General features: G+C 56.4%; 5 protein-coding genes across 6 annotated transcripts; 1 reads left to right on the top strand and 4 right to left on the bottom strand.

Moving 5' to 3' along the window:
- Nucleotides 1–4546: 4546 nt before the first annotated feature.
- LOC139586910 (uncharacterized) lies at nt 4547–6811 on the bottom strand. Its single transcript, XM_071420593.1, has 2 exons — nt 6103–6811; nt 4547–5954 (listed from the first exon to the last, which is right to left on the bottom strand). The coding sequence occupies exons 1-2, from the start codon at nt 6177–6179 to the stop codon at nt 5354–5356; spliced, it is 678 nt and encodes a 225-aa protein (XP_071276694.1). The 5' UTR covers nt 6180–6811; the 3' UTR covers nt 4547–5353.
- A 413-nt stretch (nt 6812–7224) lies between these two features.
- LOC139586912 (uncharacterized) lies at nt 7225–9251 on the bottom strand. The gene is made up of 2 exons (XM_071420595.1): nt 8568–9251; nt 7225–8332 (listed from the first exon to the last, which is right to left on the bottom strand). The coding sequence occupies exons 1-2, from the start codon at nt 8642–8644 to the stop codon at nt 7774–7776; spliced, it is 636 nt and encodes a 211-aa protein (XP_071276696.1). The 5' UTR covers nt 8645–9251; the 3' UTR covers nt 7225–7773.
- Nucleotides 9252–10239: 988 nt separating this feature from the next.
- Nucleotides 10240–12199, bottom strand: LOC139586911 (uncharacterized). The gene is made up of 2 exons (XM_071420594.1): nt 11462–12199; nt 10240–11313 (listed from the first exon to the last, which is right to left on the bottom strand). The coding sequence occupies exons 1-2, from the start codon at nt 11536–11538 to the stop codon at nt 10713–10715; spliced, it is 678 nt and encodes a 225-aa protein (XP_071276695.1). The 5' UTR covers nt 11539–12199; the 3' UTR covers nt 10240–10712.
- Nucleotides 12200–12869: 670 nt separating this feature from the next.
- LOC139586909 (uncharacterized) lies at nt 12870–15058 on the bottom strand. The gene is made up of 2 exons (XM_071420591.1): nt 14231–15058; nt 12870–13995 (listed from the first exon to the last, which is right to left on the bottom strand). The coding sequence occupies exons 1-2, from the start codon at nt 14305–14307 to the stop codon at nt 13437–13439; spliced, it is 636 nt and encodes a 211-aa protein (XP_071276692.1). The 5' UTR covers nt 14308–15058; the 3' UTR covers nt 12870–13436.
- A 436-nt stretch (nt 15059–15494) lies between these two features.
- LOC139586908 (uncharacterized) lies at nt 15495–17118 on the top strand. 2 transcript variants are annotated; one of them, XM_071420590.1, is made up of 3 exons: nt 15495–15682; nt 15750–15958; nt 16155–17118. In XM_071420590.1, exons 2-3 carry the CDS (start codon nt 15882–15884, stop codon nt 16738–16740), a joined length of 663 nt encoding a protein of 220 aa, XP_071276691.1. In that variant the 5' UTR covers nt 15495–15682; nt 15750–15881; the 3' UTR covers nt 16741–17118. The 2 variants fall into 2 exon arrangements, with proteins under 2 accessions (XP_071276691.1, XP_071276690.1); XM_071420589.1 differs by having other exon boundaries at nt 15716–15958.
- The last annotated feature ends 576 nt before the right edge of the window (nt 17119–17694 follow it).

The following is a 17694-nucleotide window of genomic DNA, read 5'->3' as shown; positions in this document are numbered from 1 at the left end:
TCCTCAGCTCTGGGATCTCCTCAGCTCCCAAATCTCCTCAGCTCCGGGATCTCCTCAGCTCTGGGATCTCCTCAGCTCCCAAATCTCCTCAGCTCCGGGCTCTCCTCAGCTCCGGGCTCTCCTCAGCTCTGGGATCTCCTCAGCTCAGGCTCTCTCTGGTTCCAGACCCTTCTCCCCCACTCCGGGCTCCTCTCCCTGGTTCCCGGCGCTGCCGTTGCCGTTTCTCCCCAGCCGCTCCCTCGGGTCCAGGGCACCAACGGCTGCCCCTGATCGATAACGAGAGCTCCATAACGAGAGTTCAATAACGAGAACTCAATAATGAGAACTTTCACTTTCACCGGGGCCTTCCCATGCCCCGCCCCTTCTTTGCCATGGAATTCATTCCAGTGAAACCGGTGCAACCGGTTTGTTTCTCTACCAGAACCTTTTTAACTGGTGTTACTGGTTTAACTGGTTTAATTCTCCAGTGAAACTGGTGCAACCGGTTTGTTTCTCTACCAGAACCTTTTAAACTGGTGTTACTGGTTTAACTGGTTTAGTTCTCCAGTGTAACTGGTGTAACTGGTTTATTTCTCTACCAGAACCCTTTAAACTGGTGTTACTGGTTTAACTGGGTTCATTCTCCAGTGTAACTGGTGCAACCGGTTTATTTCTCTACCAGAACCCATTTAACTGGTGTTACTGGTGTAACTGGTTTATTTCTCCAGTGAAACTGGTGTAAACTGGTTTATTTCTCTACCAGCACCAGTTTAATTGGTCTAACTGGTTTAGCTGGTTTAATTCTCCAGTTTAACACTTATACCTGGTTTAATTCTCCAGTGTAACTGGTGTAACTGGTTTATTTCTCTCCCAGCCTGGTTGAACTGGTTAAACTGGTGGAACTGGTATCACTCTGTCCCTAACCCAGACCCCAGACCCTTTCCCGGGCCCAGGGCTCCCCCTCCCAAATCCCCACCCCAGCCCTGCCTCTAAGCCCAGCCCCTCCCAATCCCAAGGCTCCTCCTCCCTGATCCCAAATCCTATTTCTTAAAAAAATTCTTTGGACCAAGCGCAAGAATTTCCCATTTTATTGAGCAAGGTCCTTGGTGGCTCCCCCGAGGTTCTCCTGGTGCCCCCGAGGTTCTGCTGAAGGTTCCTCAGGTCTGTGAGGGGTTCCAGAGGTGCCTGTGGGGTTCTGGAGGCACTTATGGGGTTCTGGCAGTGCCTGTGGGGTTTCAGAGGTGCCTGTGGGGTTCTGGAGGTGTTTTGGGGGTTCCATAGGTTCTGATGTCATTCTGGCGGTGTCTCCAGGCTTCTAGAGGTGCTTATGGGGTTCTAGCAGGTGTCCAGAGCTGCTTATGAGGTTCTAGAGGATCCCACAGCGGGAGGGTTTTAGATTTTGCAAATAATAAATGAAGGACTCGCGTTCCTCCAGCTCTATGTCGACGTATCCCAGCTCCAGGAACACGTCAGCCGTCACATTGTAGGGACCGGCACTCAGCTCCAGAAGCACCTTCTTTTTGCTGGAGAACTCAGCGTGGGACGAGGTCGTTTTATTGAAGTTGGGAGAATCGTCCTGCGAAATCATGCGGGAAAAGGTTCGATCCAAATTGCACAGGTGAGTCTTGTCCAGGCACAGCTCCAGGTGCAGCACGGTGCGGAAATCGTCCTCCTCCAGGGGGATGGACATGAAGATGGCCAAGGTGAAGGACTCGGCCTCATAGACCAGGAGCTGCTCGATGATCTGGCTGCCCAGGAGGTCGGCGTTGCTGGAAATCTGGCAGGAGTCAGAGGAACCAGGGGGCAACCATGGCTTGAGCTGGGGGGACTTCTGTCCTCTGGGGGGGAAAACAGGAGGGGTGGGATCAGTGTGGAGAAAGGCGGGGGTCACTGGGAGGTGCTGGGAGCACTGGGAGATGGAACAAGGCCTGGAGGTGATCCCAGCCCTGGATGTGATCCCAGCCCTGGAGCTGATCCCAAGCCCTGGATGTGATCCTAAACCCTGGAGATGATCCTAAACCCTGGATGTGATCCCAGCCCAGGATGAAGATCCCAAGCCCTGGAGATGATCCCAGCTCTGGAGGTGATCCCAAGCCCTGGAGCTGATCCCAAGCCCTGGATGTGATCCTAAACCCTGGATGTGATCCTAAACCCTGGAGATGATCCCAGCCCAGGATGAAGATCCCAAGCCCCGGAGGTGATCCCAAGCCCTGGAGATGATCCCAGCTCTGGAGGTGATCCCAAGCCCTGGAGGTGATCCTAAGCCCTGGAGATGATCCCAAGCCTGGGATGAAGATCCCACCCGGAGACCTGGAGCTGCCCCCAAGCCCTGGAGCTGCCCCCAAGCCCTGGAGCTGCCCCCAAGCCCTGGAGCTGATTCCAGGCCCTGGAGGTGATTCCCAGCCCTGGAGATGATCCCAAGCCCTGGAGCTGATCCCAAGCCCTGGAGCTGATCCCAGCCCGGGATGAAGATCCCACCTGGAGATGATCCCAGCCCTGGAGCTGATCCCAAGCTCTGGAGCTGCCCCCAAGCCCTGGAGATGATCCCAAGCCTGGGATGAAGATCCCACCCGGAGACCTGGAGCTGCCCCCAAGCCCTGGAGCTGCCCCAGGCCCTGGAGATGATCCCAGCCCTGGAGCTGATCCCAAGCCCTGGAGATGATCCTAAGCCCTGGATGTGATCCTAAACCCTGGAGATGATCCTAAACCCTGGAGCTGATCCCAAGCCCTGGAGGTGATCCCAGCCCTGGATGTGATCCCAGCCCAGGATGAAGATCCCAAGCCCTGGAGCTGATCCCAAACCCTGGAGCTGATCCCAAGCCCTGGAGCTGATCCCAAGCCCTGGAGCTGTCCCCAGGCCCTGGAGATGATCCCAAGCCTGGGATGAAGATCCCACCTGGAGATGATCCTAAGCCCTGGATGTGATCCTAAACCCTGGAGATGATCCTAAACCCTGGAGATGATCCCAGCCCAGGATGAAGATCCCAAGCCCTGGAGATGATCCCAAGCCCCGGAGGTGATCCCAAGCCCTGGAGATGATCCCAGCTCTGGAGCTGATCCCAGCTCTGGAGCTGATCCCAAGCCCTGGAGCTGATCCCAAGCCCTGGAGTTGATCCCATCCCGGGATGAAGATCCCACCTGGAGCTGCCCCCCGACCCCTGCACCCCGAGGGTCCCTCTGATGTTCCCCCATCCTCACCTGTGGTATTTCAGGCTGGCGTTCTGGGTATAGTTGGTGATCCGGAGCTTCAGAGACCCCTGGTTCTGCTCTTCTGCCATCCTGGCACAGGATCCTCCCAGCTCCGGGATCTCCCGGGCTCAATTCTCTCCCTTCTCCCGCACTCCGGGCTCTCCTCCCGCTGCTCCCGGCGCTGCCGGGTTCGCTCGCTCCCGGTTTCGGATCCTCCGTTCCCGTTTCCCGCACGCTCCGCGATTCCCCCGGAAAGCTCCAGTTTCGATTCCGCCCAAAACCCGCCCCAAACCCTCCCATAATCCCTCAAACCCTCCCAAATCCTCCCAAACCCGCCCCCAGCATACCCCAAATCTGGCCCCAAGCCCGCCGCAAACCCGCCCCGAACCCTCCCAAACCCTCCCAAAATCTCCCAAACCCGCCTCAATCCCGGCCGTTTCCTCCTTCCCCTCGAATTTCGGCACTTCCCAACCCCGGCCCCTTCCTCCTTCCCCCCACAGAATTCCGGCCCCATTACAGAATTCCCAAAGCTTCCCGGGTTTTGTCCCGGGATGGCCCCGGCTCGGGAGGGACGCACCTGGGGCAGGTACCTGGGGGTGCCCCGGGGGCGGGTTTGGGGTCCCTGCGAGGGGCACGGGACGGGGTTGGGCTGGTTTAACTGGTGTAACCGGTTTATTTCCCTACCAGAACCATTTTAACTGGTCTAACTGGTCTAACTGGTTTAATTCTCCAGTGTAACTGGTGTAACTGGTTTATTTCCCTACCAGAAGCACTTTAATTGGTGTTATTGGTTTAACCGGTTTAATCCACCAATGTAACTTTTGTAACTGGTTTATTTCTCTACCAGCACCAGTTTAACTGGTCTAACTGGTTTAACTGGTTTAATTCTCCAGTGTAACAGTTATACCTGGTTTAATTCTCCAGTGTAACTGGTGTAACTGGTTTAATTCTCCTTTGTAACTGGTGTAACTGGTTTATTTCTCTACCAGCACCAGCTTAATTGGTCTAACTGGTTTAACTGATTTAATTCTCCAGTGTAACTGGTGTAACTGGTTTGTTTCTCTACCAGCACTGTTTTAAACTGGTGTTACTGGTTTAACTGGTTAATTGTCCAGTTTAACACCTGTAACTGGTTTAATTCTCCAGTGTAACTGGTGCAACTGGTTTATTTCTCTCCCAGGCCTGGTTGAACTGGTTAAACTGGTGGAACTGGTATCACTCCATCCCTCCCAGACCCCAGACCCTTTCCCGGGCCCAGGGCTCCCCCTCCCAAATCCCCACCCCAGCCCTGCCTCTAAGCCCAGCCCCTCCCAATCCCAAGGCTCCTCCTCCCTGATCCCAAATCCCATTTCTTAAAAAAATTCTTTGGACCAAGCGCAAGAATTTCCCGTTTTATTGAGCAAAGCCAAAAGGGGATGGAGGGAGGTCGGGGATCACAGGGTGGGAGAGCGGAGGGGTCTGGGACAACCCAGCCCGGGGTGTCCGTTCTGCCCACAAGGTCCTGGTGGTGTCTCTGAGGTTCTTCTGGTGCCCGTCAGGTTCTGCTGAAGGATCCTCTGGGGTGTCTGTGAGGTCCTAGAGGTGCCTGTGGGGTTCTAGGGGTGCCTATGGGGTCCTAGAGGTGCCTGTGGGGTCCTAGGGGTGCCTGTGGGGTCCTAGAGGTTCCTATGGGGTCCTAGAGGTGCCTGTGGGGTCCTAGAGGTGCCTGTGGGGTTCTCGAGGTGTCTATGGGGTTCTAGAGGTCCCTATGGGGTTCTCGAGGTGTCTATGGGGTTCTAGAGGTCCCTATGGGGTTCTACAGGTGCCTGTGGGGTCCTAGAGGTGCCTATGGGGTCCTACAGGTGCCTGTGGGGTCCTAGAGGTGCCTATGGGGTTCTACAGGTGTCTATGGGGTTCTAGAGGTGCCTATGGGGTTCTAGCGGTGCCTATGGGGTTCTTGAGGTGCCTATGGGGTTCCAGAGGTGCCTATGGGGTCCTAGAGGTGTCTGTGGGGTCCTAGCGGTGCCTATGGGGTTCTACAGGTGCCTGTGGGGTCCTAGAGGTGCCTATGGGCTCCTAGAGGTGTCTATGGGGTTCTAGCGGTGTCTATGGGGTCCTAGAGGTGCCTATGGGGTTCTAGGGATGCCTATGGGGTTCCAGAGGTGCCTATGGGGTTCTCGAGGTGTCTATGGGGTTTTAGCGGTGCCTATGGGGTCCCAGAGGTGCCTGCAGGATTCTCAGGCCACCCAGAAGCTTCCAGGTCTGCCAGGATTTCCCGAAGAAGTTGCCGCAGGATCTCGCTTCTCTTGGACCTGGCACCCTTGACATCCCAGGGTTTCCTTGTCTTGACTCCCTCGCCCGGTTCCTTCTGCTCCTCCAGCACCACCCTGAGGGTGGAGCTGGCGCCCCTGGACATGGCGGCCATCACCTTGACGGGGCCGTGGCTCAGCTGGGTGGTCCCATGGCTCTCGTCCACGATGTCACGGGCAAATCTGACCTCGTGGTCAGAGCTGGAGTAGATTCCATTGGACATGCGGCGGTAGGTGTCACTCAAAGAGCTCAGGTGGGCCTTAGCTGGGGACAGCTCCAAGCCCAGCCTCATGGAGAGATGTTCGTGCTCGGAGGGGTTGGAGAAGTAGATGGCCAAGGTGAAGGACTCGGCCTCGTAGACCAGGACCCCGTGCACGCTTGTGGTCCCCACCAGGCCCCAGAGTATTGGGTCACCTGAGAAGCGGCAGGTGTCGCTGGAGCCAGGGGACAGCTCCGGCAGGGGGGGCTCGGAGCAGTGGCCAAGGCCAAGGTAGGTCCTGGGGGGAGAAACACGGTGGGATCAGGGGGAGAGGCTGGTGGGAGCAGGAGGGGTGGAAGAACCCTTGGCAGCTGATCCCTGCCTGGCATGGAGATCCCACCCCGAGGTGGCTCCAAGGGGTCACCCCAGAGCCCCCCCAGCCTCACCTGGGCTTCTTCAGGGCGATGGTCTGGGTGTGGTTGGAGACCTGGATCTCCACAAAGCGGCTGCTGGTGGACCCCATCCTGGATCAGGATCTCCTCAGCTCTGGGATCTCCTCAGCTCCGGGATCTCCTCAGCTCCCAAATCTCCTCAGCTCTGGGCTCTCCTCAGCTCCAGGCTCTCCTCAGCTCCGGGATCTCCTCAGCTCTGGGATCTCCTCAGCTCCAGGCTCTCCTCAGCTCCCAAATCTCCTCAGCTCCGGGCTCCCCTCAGCTCCAGGATCTCCTCAGCTCAGGCTCTCTCTGGTTCCAGAACCTTCTCCCCCCACTCCGGGCTCTCCTCCCACTGTTCCCAGCACAGCCGGGGCCGTTTCTCCCCAAAAAAAGACCCCGTTTGAAATCAAACTGACCAAAAACAGTCACTGATTTCTCGAGAGCTTTTGCTTTCACTTCTGCTGGGAATTTCCCAAACCCGGCCCCTTCCTTCCTTCCCCCCACAGAATTCCAGCCCCGTTACAGAATTCCATAGGAACGGACCCAAAACTTCCCGGGGTTTTGTGCGTGCCCTGTCCCGGGATGGCCCCGGCTCGGGAGGGACGCACCTGGGGCAGGTACCTGGGGGTGCCCCGGGGCGGGTTTGGGGTCCCTGCGAGGGGCACGGGACGGGGTTGGGCTGGTTTAACTGCTGTAACTGGTTTATTTCTCCACCAGAACCTTTTAAACTGGTGTTACTGGTTTAACTGGTTAATTGTCCAGTTTAACTGTTGTAACTGGGTTAATTCTCCAGTGTAACTGTTGTAACTGGTTTATTTCTCTACCAGCACCATTTTAACTGGTCTAACTGGTTTAACTGGTTAATTGTCCAGTTTAACATCTGTAACTGGTTGAATTCTCCAGTGTAACTGGTGTAACTGGGTTATTTCTCTCCCAGGCCTGGTTGAACTGGTTAAACTGGTGGAACTGGTATCACTCTGTCCCTAACCCAGACCCCAGACCCTTTCCCGGGCCCAGGGCTCCCCCTCCCAAATCCCCACCCCAGCCCTGCCTCTAAGCCCAGCCCCTCCCAATCCCAAGGCTCCTCCTCCCTGATCCCAAATCCCATTTCTTAAAAAATTCTTTGGACCAAGCGCAAGAATTTCCCATTTTATTGAGCAAAGCCAAAAGGGGATGGAGGGAGGTCGGGGATCACAGGATGGGAGAGCGGAGGGGTCTGGGACAACCCAGCCCGGGGTGTCCGTTCTGCCCACAAGGTCCTGGTGGTGTCTCTGAGGTTCTTCTGGTGCCCGTCAGGTTCTGCTGAAGGATCCTCTGGGGAGCCTGTGGGGTCCTAGAGGTGCCTGTGGGGTTCTAGGGGTGCCTATGGGGTCCTAGAGGTGCCTGTGGGGTCCTAGGGGTGCCTGTGGGGTCCTAGAGGTTCCTATGGGGTCCTAGAGGTGCCTGTGGGGTCCTAGAGGTGCCTATGGGGTTCTCGAGGTGCCTATGGGTTCGTAGAGGTGCCTATGGGGTTCTCGAGGTGCCTGTGGGGTTCTAGAGGTGCCTGTGGGGTCCTAGAGGTGCCTATGGGGTTCTAGGGATGCCTATGGGGTTCTAGGGGTGCCTATGGGGTCCTAGAGGTGCCTATGGGGTTCTCGAGGTGTCTATGGGGTTCCAGAGGTGCCTATGGGGTTCCAGAGGTGCCTATGGGGTTCCAGAGGTGCCTGCAGGATTCGCAGGCCACCCAAAAGGTTCCAGGACTGCCAGGATTTCCCGAAGAAGTTGCCGCAGGATCTCGCTTCTCTTGGACCTGGCACTCTTGACATCCCAGGGTTTCTTTGTCTTGACTTCCTCCACCTCCACCCTGAGGGCAATGTTCCTGCCCCTGGCCATGGTGGCCGTCACCGTGACGGGGCCATGGCTCAGCTGGGCTTTCTGCTGGTCTTCCGTGAGGATGACGCAGGGGAACATGGAGCTGTTGGCAGAGCCCTTGGAGCTCCCGACCAGGCGGTCATAGGTGGTCTCCAGGTCCTTCCTGTGAACCTTGTCCAGGGAGAGCTCCAGGACCATCTCCACAGGGAATAGGTCGTCGTGAATGGCATTGGAGAAGCAGATGGCCATGGTGAAGGAGTCGGCCTCGTAGGCCAGGACCCCGGTACAGCCCCAGAACCTGGAGCTGCTGGTGAACTTGCAGCTGCTGGAGGAACCCGGGGGCACCAAAGGCTGGGGGTCACTGAGGCTGTGCCCGCTGTAGAAGTGGGTCCTGGAGAGAGGAATTGAGGGGTGGGAAGATGGGGAGATGGTCCCACCACCACCGGGAGGTGCTGGGACTTGAGAGATGATCCCAGACCCTGGAGATGACCCCAAACCCTGGAGATGATCCCAGCCCAGGATGGAGATCCCAGCCCAGGATGGAGATCCCAGCCCAGGATGAAGATCCCACCTGGAGCTGCCCCCCAGCACCCCAAGAGCCCCCACAAGGTCCCCCCCAGCCTCACCTGGGGTTCTTCAGGGTGATGTTCTGGGTCTTGTTGATGACCTCGATTTCCACAGAGAGGTTGCTGCTTGGCATCATCCTGGCTCTGGGATCTCCTCAGCTCTGGGCTCTCCTCAGCTCCGGGATCTCCTCAGCTCCAGGCTCTCCCTGGTTCCAGAACCTTCTCCCCCCACTCCGGGCTCTCCTCCCGCTGTTCCCAGCACAGCCGGGGCCGTTTCTCCCCAAAAAAAGACCCCCTTTGAAATCAAACTGACCAAAAGCAGTCACCGATTTCTCGAGAGCTTTTGCTTTCACTTCTGCTGGGAATTTCCCAAACCCGGCCCCTTCCTTCCTTCCCCCCACAGAATTTTGGCCCCGTTACAGAATTCCATAGGAACGGACCCAAAACTTCCCAGGGTTTTGTGCGTGCCCTGTCCCGGGATGGCCCCGGCTCGGGAGGGACGCACCTGGGGCAGGTACCTGGGGGTGCCCCGGGGGCGGGTTTGGGGTCCCTGCGAGGGGCACGGGGCGGGGTTGGGCTGGTTTAACTGGTGTAACCGGTTTATTTCCCTACCAGCACCATTTTAACTGGTCTAACTGGTCTAACTGGTTTAATTCTCCAGTGTAACTGGTGTAACTGGTTTATTTCCCTACCAGAAGCACTTTAACTGGTGTTATTGGTTTAACCGGTTTAATCCACCAATGTAACTTTTGTAACTGGTTTATTTCTCTACCAGCACCAGTTTAACTGGTCTAACTGGTTTAACTGGTTTAATTCTCCAGTGTAACAGTTATACCTGGTTTAATTCTCCAGTGTAACTGGTGTAACTGGTTTCATTCTCCTTTGTAACTGGTGCAACTGGTTTATTTCTCTACCAGAACCCTTTTAAATTGGTGTTACTGGTTTAGCTGATTTAATTCTCCAGTGTAACTGGTGCAACTGGTTTATTTCTCTACCAGAACCATTTTAACCGGTGTTACTGGTTTAATTGGTTAATTGTCCAGTTTAACTGTTGTAACTGGGTTAATTCTCCAGTGTAACTGGTGTAACTGGTTTATTTCTCTACTTGAACCCTTTAAACTGGTGTAACTGGTTTAACTGGTTTAATTCTCCAGTGTAAAAGTTGTAACTGGTTTATTTCTCTACCAGAACCTTTTAAACTGGTGTTACTGGTTTAACTGGTTAATTGTCCAGTTTAACAGTTGTACCTGGTTGAATTCTCCAGTGTAACTGGTGTAACTGGCTAATTTCTCTCCCAGGCCTGGTTGAACTGGTTAAACTGGTGGAACTGGTATCACTCTGTCCCTAACCCAGACCCCAGACCCTTTCCCGGGCCCAGGGCTCCCCCTCCCAAATCCCCACCCCAGCCCTGCCTCTAAGCCCAGCCCCTCCCAATCCCAAGGCTCCTCCTCCCTGATCCCAAATCCCATTTCTTAAAAAAATTCTTTGGACCAAGCGCAAGAATTTCCCATTTTATTGAGCAAAGCCAAAAGGGGATGGAGGAAGGTCGGGGATCACAGGATGGGAGAGCGGAGGGGTCTGGGACAACCCAGCCCGGGGTGTCCGTTCTGCCCACAAGGTCCTGGTGGTGTCTCTGAGGTTCTTCTGGTGCCCGTCAGGTTCTGCTGAAGGATCCTCTGGGGAGCCTGTGGGGTCCTAGAGGTGCCTGTGGGGTTCTAGGGGTGCCTATGGGGTCCTAGAGGTGCCTGTGGGGTCCTAGGGGTGCCTGTGGGGTCCTAGAGGTTCCTATGGGGTCCTAGAGGTGCCTGTGGGGTCCTAGAGGTGCCTGTGGGGTCCTAGAGGTTCCTATGGGGTCCTAGAGGTGCCTGTAGGGTTCTCGAGGTGTCTATGGGGTTCTAGAGGTCCCTATGGGGTTCTACAGGTGCCTGTGGGGTCCTAGAGGTGCCTATGGGGTCCTACAGGTGCCTGTGGGGTCCTAGAGGTGCCTATGGGGTTCTACAGGTGTCTATGGGGTTCTAGAGGTGCCTATGGGGTTCTAGCGGTGCCTATGGGGTTCCAGAGGTGCCTATGGGGTTCCAGAGGTGCCTATGGGGTCCTAGAGGTGTCTGTGGGGTCCTAGCGGTGCCTATGGGGTTCTAGGGGTGTCTATGGGGTCCTAGAGGTGCCTATGGGGTTCTAGGGGTGCCTATGGGGTTCTAGCGGTGCCTATGGGGTCCCAGAGGTGCCTGCAGGATTCTCAGGCCACCCAGAAGCTTCCAGGTCTGCCAGGATTTCCCGAAGAAGTTGCCGCAGGATCTCGCTTCTCTTGGACCTGGCACCCTTGACATCCCAGGGTTTCCTTGTCTTGACTCCCTCGCCCGGTTCCTTCTGCTCCTCCAGCACCACCCTGAGGGTGGAGCTGGCGCCCCTGGACATGGCGGCCATCACCTTGACGGGGCCGTGGCTCAGCTGGGTGGTCCCATGGCTCTCGTCCACGATGTCACGGGCAAATCTGACCTCGTGGTCAGAGCTGGAGTAGATTCCATTGGACATGCGGCGGTAGGTGTCACTCAAAGAGCTCAGGTGGGCCTTAGCTGGGGACAGCTCCAAGCCCAGCCTCATGGAGAGATGTTCGTGCTCGGAGGGGTTGGAGAAGTAGATGGCCAAGGTGAAGGACTCGGCCTCGTAGACCAGGACCCCGTGCACGCTTGTGGTCCCCACCAGGCCCCAGAGTATTGGGTCACCTGAGAAGCGGCAGGTGTCGCTGGAGCCAGGGGACAGCTCCGGCAGGGGGGGCTCGGAGCAGTGGCCAAGGCCAAGGTAGGTCCTGGGGGGAGAAACGCGGTGGGATCAGGGAGAGAGGCTGGTGGGAGCAGGAGGGGTGGAAGAACCCTTGGCAGCTGATCCCTGCCTGGCATGGAGATCCCACCCCGAGGTGGCTCCAAGGGGTCCCCCCAGAGCCCCCCCAGCCTCACCTGGGCTTCTTCAGGGCGATGGTCTGGGTGTGGTTGGAGACCTGGATCTCCACAAAGCGGCTGCTGGTGGACCCCATCCTGGATCAGGATCTCCTCAGCTCCCAAATCTCCTCAGCTCTGGGATCTCCTCAGCTCCCAAATCTCCTCAGCTCTGGGCTCTCCTCAGCTCCGGGCTCTCCTCAGCTCCGGGATCTCCTCAGCTCTGGGCTCTCCTCAGCTCCCAAATCTCCTCAGCTCCGGGCTCCCCTCAGCTCCAGGATCTCCTCAGCTCTGGCTCTCCCTGGTTCCAGAACCTTCTCCCCCCACTCCGGGCTCTCCTCCCGCTGTTCCCAGCACAGCCGGGGCCGTTTCTCCCCAAAAAAAGACCCCCTTTGAAATCAAACTGACCAAAAACAGTCACCGATTTCTCGAGAGCTTTTGCTTTCACTTCTGCTGGGAATTTCCCAATCCCGGCCCCTTCCTTCCTTCCCCCCACAGAATTCCAGCCCCGTTACAGAATTCCGTAGGAACGGACCCAAAACTTCCCGGGGTTTTGTGCGTGCCCTGTCCCGGGATGGCCCCGGCTCGGGAGGGACGCACCTGGGGCAGGTACCTGGGGGTGCCCCGGGGCGGGTTTGGGGTCCCTGCGAGGGGCACGGGACGGGGTTGGGCTGGTTTAACTGCTGTAACCAGTTTATTTCTCTGCCACAATTCATGCAGCTGGAGTAACTGGTTTAGCTGGTTTAATTCTCCAGTGTAACTGGTAACTGGTTTATTTCTCTAACAGAACTGCTGTAACTGGTTTATTTCTCTAACAGAAGCACTTTAACTGGTGTTATTGGTTTAACCGGTTTAATCCACCAATGTAACTTTTGTAACTGGTTTATTTCTCTACCAGCACCAGTTTAACTGGTCTAACTGGTTTAACTGGTTTAATTCTCCAGTGTAACAGTTATACCTGGTTTAATTCTCCAGTGTAACTGGTGTAACTGGTTTCATTCTCCTTTGTAACTGGTGTAACTGGTTTATTTCTCTACTAGCACCAGTTTAATTGGTCTAACTGGTTTAACTGATTTAATTCTCCAGTGTAACTGGTGTAACTGGTTTGTTTCTCTACCAGCACTGTTTTAAACTGGTGTTACTGGTTTAACTGGTTAATTGTCCAGTTTAACAGCTGTAACTGGTTTAATTCTCCAGTGTAACTGGTGCAACTGGTTTATTTCTCTCCCAGGCCTGGTTGAACTGGTTAAACTGGTGGAACTGGTATCACTCCATCCCTCCCAGACCCCAGACCCTTTCCCGGGCCCAGGGCTCCCCCTCCCAAATCCCCACCCCAGCCCTGCCTCTAAGCCCAGCCCCTCCCAATCCCAAGGCTCCTCCTCCCTGATCCCAAATCCCATTTCTTAAAAAAATTCTTTGGACCAAGCGCAAGAATTTCCCATTTTATTGAGCAAAGCCAAAAGGGGATGGAGGGAGGTCGGGGATCACAGGGTGGGAGAGCGGAGGGGTCTGGGACAACCCAGCCCGGGGTGTCCATTCTGCCCACAAGGTCCTGGTGGTGTCTCTGAGGTTCTTCTGGTGCCCGTCAGGTTCTGCTGAAGGATCCTCTGGGGAGCCTGTGGGGTCCTAGAGGTGCCTGTGGGGTCCTAGAGGTGCCTGTGGGGTCCTAGAGGTGCCTATGGGGTTCTAGGGATGCCTATGGGGTTCTAGGGGTGCCTATGGGGTCCTAGAGGTGCCTATGGGGTCCTAGAGGTGCCTATGGGGTTCCAGAGGTGCCTATGGGGTCCTAGAGGTCCCTATGGGGTTCTCGAGGTGTCTATGGGGTTCTAGGGGTGCCTATGGGGTCCTAGAGGTGCCTATGGGGTTCTCGAGGCGTCTATGGGGTTCCAGAGGTGCCTATGGGGTTCCAGAGGTGCCTATGGGGTCCTAGAGGTGCCTATGGGGTTCTAGCGGTACCTATGGGGTTCTAGAGGTGCCTTTGGGGTTCTCGAGGTGCCTATGGGGTTCCAGAGGTGCCTGCAGGATTCTCAGGCCACCCAAAAGGTTCCAGGACTGCCAGGATTTCCCGAAGAAGTTGCCGCAGGATCTCGCTTCTCTTGGACCTGGCACTCTTGACATCCCAGGGTTTCTTTGTCTTGACTTCCTCCACCTCCACCCTGAGGGCAATGTTCCTGCCCCTGGCCATGGTGGCCGTCACCGTGACGGGGCCATGGCTCAGCTGGGCTTTCTGCTGGTCTTCCGTGAGGATGACGCAGGGGAACATGGAGCTGTTGGCAGAGCCCTTGGAGCTCCCGACCAGGCGGTCATAGGTGGTCTCCAGGTCCTTCCTGTGAACCTTGTCCAGGGAGAGCTCCAGGACCATCTCCACAGGGAATAGGTCGTCGTGAATGGCATTGGAGAAGCAGATGGCCATGGTGAAGGAGTCGGCCTCGTAGGCCAGGACCCCGGTACAGCCCCACAACCTGGAGCTGCTGGTGAACTTGCAGCTGCTGGAGGAACCCGGGGCCACCAAAGGCTGGGGGTCACTGAGGCTGTGCCCGCTGTAGAAGTGGGTCCTGGAGAGAGGAATTGAGGGGTGGGAACATGGGGAGATGGTCCCACCACCACCGGGAGGTGCTGGGACTTGAGAGATGATCCCAGACCCTGGAGATGACCCCAAACCCTGGAGATGATCCCAGCCCAGGATGGAGATCCCAGCCCAGGATGGAGATCCCAGCCCAGGATGGAGATCCCACCTGGAGCTGCCCCCCAGCACCCCAAGAGCCCCCACAAGGTCCCCCCCAGCCTCACCTGGGGTTCTTCAGGGTGATGTTCTGGGTCTTGTTGATGACCTCGATTTCCACAGAGAGGTTGCTGCTTGGCATCATCCTGGCTCTGGGATCTCCTCAGCTCCGGGCTCTCCTCAGCTCCGGGCTCTCCTCAGCTCAGGCTCTCCCTGGTTCCAGAACCTTCTCCCCCCACTCCGGGCTCTCCTCCCGCTGTTCCCAGCACAGCCGGGGCCGTTTCTCCCCAAAAAAAGACCCCGTTTGAAATCAAACTGACCAAAAACAGTCACCGATTTCTCGAGAGCTTTTGCTTTCACTTCTGCTGGGAATTTCCCAAACCCGGCCCCTTCTTCCTTCTGCTCGAATTTTGGCACTTCCCAATCCCGCCTCCTTCCTTCCTTCCCCCCACAGAATTTTGGCCCCGTTACAGAATTCTGTAGGAACGGACCCAAAACTTCCCAGGGTTTTGTGCGTGCCCTGTCCCGGGATGGCCCCGGCTCGGGAGGGACGCACCTGGGGCAGGTACCTGGGGGTGCCCCGGGGGCGGGTTTGGGGTCCCTGTGAGGGGCACGGGACGGGGTTGGGCTGGTTTAACTGCTGTAACTGGTTTATTTCTCTGCCACAGTTCATGCAGCTGGAGTAACTGGTTTGATTGGTTTAATTCTCCAGTGTAAGTGGTGCAACTGGTTTGTTTCTCTACAAATCAACCAGTACAACCAGTTCAACCAGTACAACCAGTTCAACCAGTACAACCAGTACAACCAGTTCTGCTGGAGGGATAAACCGGTTACACCAGTTCCATTGGAGAAATCGACCAGTGCAACCAGTCCAACCGGTGCAACCGGTTCCACCAGTTCAACCAGTTCAACCAGTTCCACCAGTTCAACCAGTTCCACCAGTTCCACCAGTTCCACCAGTACAGCCAGTTCCACCAGTACAGCCAGTTCCACCAGTTCAACCAGTTCAATGAGTTCAACCAGTTCCACCAGTTCTGTTGGAGGGGTAAACCAGTTACACCAGTTCCATTGGAGAAATCAACCAGTACAACCAGTACAGCCAGTTCCACCAGTGCAACCAGTACAACCAGCTCAACCAGTTCCAGCAGCACAACCAGCTCAACCAGTTCAATGAGTTCAACCAGTTCAACCAGTTCTGTTGGAGGGGTAAACCAGTTACACCAGTTCTTCCACTGGAGAAATCAACCAGTACAACCAGTTCAACAGTTCCACCAGTTCCACCAGTTCCACCAGTTCCAACCAGTTCCACCCGGGACACCCCGGGGTCGGTGACTTCCAGGATTCTCCAAAGCCAGCTCAGTTTTGGGTCGGTTCTCGCGAGTTTGGAGACAAAAGGAGGAAGGAAGGGGCGGAGCTCAGGAAGGTGAAAGTGAAAGTTCTCCCCGGTGGAGGGAATCGGCTCCGCTGACCCTGAGGAGGTCCCTGGGGAGAGGGGAAAGAGCCCCGGAGTGGGGGAGAAGGTTCTGGAACCAGGGAGAGCCTGAGCTGAGGAGATTCTGGAGCTGAGGAGATTCTGGAGCTGAGGAGATTTGGGAGCTGAGGAGATCCCGGAGCTGAGGAGAGCCCAGAGCTGAGGAGATCCTGGAGCTGAGGAGATCCCAGAGCTGAGGAGATCCCAGAGCTGAGGAGATCCTGGAGCTGAGGAGATCCTGATCCAGCATGGGGGTGAACATCAGCCGCTTTGTGGAAATCGAGGTCGTCAACAAGACCCAGAACATCACCCTGAAGAACCCCAGGTGAGGCTGGGGGAACCTTGTGGGGGCTTTTGGGGTGCTGGGGGGCAGCTCCAGGTGGGATCTTCATCCTGGGCTGGGATCTCCATCCTGGGCTGGGATCATCTCCAGGGTTTGGGGTCATCTCTCAGGTCCCAGCTCCTCCCGGTGGTGGTGGGACCATCTCCCCGTGCTCCCACCCCTCAATTCCTCTCTCCAGGACCCACTTCTTCAGCGGCCACGTCCTCCGTGACCCGAAGCCCTCGGTGCCCCCGGGTTCCTCCAGCAGCTGCAAGTTCACCAACAAATCGGTGTTCTGGGGCTGTAACGGGGTCCTGGCCTACGAGGCCGACTCCTTCACCTTGGCCATCTACTTCTCCAACCCCATCGACTACAACCAATTCTCCGTGGAGATGGGCCTGGAGCTCTCCCTGGACAAGGTTCACAGGAAGGACCTGGAGGCCGCCTACGACCGCCTGGTCAGGATCTCCAAGGGCTCTGCCAACAGCTCCATGTTCCCCTGCGTCATCCTCAAGGAAAACCAGGATAAAGTGCAGCTGAGCGCTGGCCCCGTCACGGTGACGGCCACCATGGCCAGGGGCAGGAGCGCGGCCATCAGGGTGGAGGTGGAGGAACAGAAAGAATCGGGGGAGGAAGCTGAGGCGGAGAAACCCCGGGGAGCTGAGAGGGAGAAACCCCGGGATGTCAAGGGAGACAGGTCCAAGAGAAGTGAGAAGGAGACAGGTCCAAGAGAGACCCTGCAGGATGTTCTTCAGGGCCTCAAGAACAGCCCTGGAAATGTGTGAACGGCCTGAGAATCCTGCAGGCATCAGCAGAACCCCATAGATGCCTCTAGAAAGCCCATAGACACATTCAGAACCCTATAGACATACCCAGATCCTGGCAGACACTTTTAGAACCCCATAAGCACCTCAAGAACCCCATAGGCACATCTGGAACCCCATAAGCACCTCTAGAACCCCTCACAGACCTGAGGAACCTTCAGCAGAACCTCGGGGGCACCAGGAGAACCTCAGAGGAACCACCAGGACCTTCTGGACACCCCTGGACCCTCACGGACACCCCGGGGTTGGGGTGTCCCAGCCACCCCCAATTTGGGGTCCCTCAGCCCGGCCTCCCTCGTTCCATTTTTGCTTTGCTCAATAAAATGAGAATTTTCCCCACTTTTGAGTCACAGAGTTAAAACATCTGGGATTTGGGATCTGGGGACGTTTGGGATTTGGGGGGAATTTGGGGGCTGGGATTTGGGGGATGTTTGAGAACGGGGCTGACTTGGAACTGGGGGGGATCTGGGAATGGGGAGCCTGGGATTGCACCAGGGACAGGGGAGGGAACTGGGGAGGAGAAGATCTCACATTTCCCTCCCTTTTCCCCCCCTCACATTTTCTGCCCTTTTTTCTCTCACACTTCCTGCCCTTTCCCCTCACATTTCCTGACATTTTTCCTTGTTTCTTCCTCCCTATTTCTCCTCACTTTCCCTCCCTTTCCCCCCTCACATTTCCCTCCCTTTTTCCCCCTCACATTTTCGACTTTTCCCCCTTGCAATTTCTGCCTTTTCCCCTCACATTTTCTGTCTTTTTTCCTCGATTTTTCCTCCCTTTTCCCCCTCACGTTTCCCGCCCTTTTGTTCCCTCACGTTTCCCGCCCTTTTCCCCCTCACGTTTCCCCCCAATTTTCTCCTCACATTTCCTGTCTTTTTTCCTCGATTTTTCCTCCCTTTTGTTCCCTCACGTTTCCCG

Source organism: Agelaius tricolor, unplaced genomic scaffold (assembly GCF_023055355.1).
Source record: "Agelaius tricolor isolate 1412-34295 unplaced genomic scaffold, bAgeTri1.0.p SCAF_152, whole genome shotgun sequence".
Classification (NCBI taxonomy): domain Eukaryota; kingdom Metazoa; phylum Chordata; class Aves; order Passeriformes; family Icteridae; genus Agelaius; species Agelaius tricolor.
This window is presented reverse-complemented; position numbering and strand designations above follow the sequence as displayed.

Bases quoted from the DNA above. Each gene is read 5' to 3' on its own strand.
- LOC139586910 (XM_071420593.1), bottom strand. From the start codon at position 6,179: ATGGGGTCCACCAGCAGCCGCTTTGTGGAGATCCAGGTCTCCAACCAC. The intron at 5,955-6,102 runs GTGAGGCTGGGG...TTCTCCCCCCAG, and splicing joins ATCGCCCTGAAGAAGCCCAG to GACCTACCTTGGCCTTGGCC.
- LOC139586912 (XM_071420595.1), bottom strand. From the start codon at position 8,644: ATGATGCCAAGCAGCAACCTCTCTGTGGAAATCGAGGTCATCAACAAG. The intron at 8,333-8,567 runs GTGAGGCTGGGG...TCCTCTCTCCAG, and splicing joins ATCACCCTGAAGAACCCCAG to GACCCACTTCTACAGCGGGC.
- LOC139586911 (XM_071420594.1), bottom strand. From the start codon at position 11,538: ATGGGGTCCACCAGCAGCCGCTTTGTGGAGATCCAGGTCTCCAACCAC. The intron at 11,314-11,461 runs GTGAGGCTGGGG...TTCTCCCCCCAG, and splicing joins ATCGCCCTGAAGAAGCCCAG to GACCTACCTTGGCCTTGGCC.
- LOC139586909 (XM_071420591.1), bottom strand. From the start codon at position 14,307: ATGATGCCAAGCAGCAACCTCTCTGTGGAAATCGAGGTCATCAACAAG. The intron at 13,996-14,230 runs GTGAGGCTGGGG...TCCTCTCTCCAG, and splicing joins ATCACCCTGAAGAACCCCAG to GACCCACTTCTACAGCGGGC.
- LOC139586908 (XM_071420590.1), top strand. From the start codon at position 15,882: ATGGGGGTGAACATCAGCCGCTTTGTGGAAATCGAGGTCGTCAACAAG. The intron at 15,959-16,154 runs GTGAGGCTGGGG...TCCTCTCTCCAG, and splicing joins ATCACCCTGAAGAACCCCAG to GACCCACTTCTTCAGCGGCC.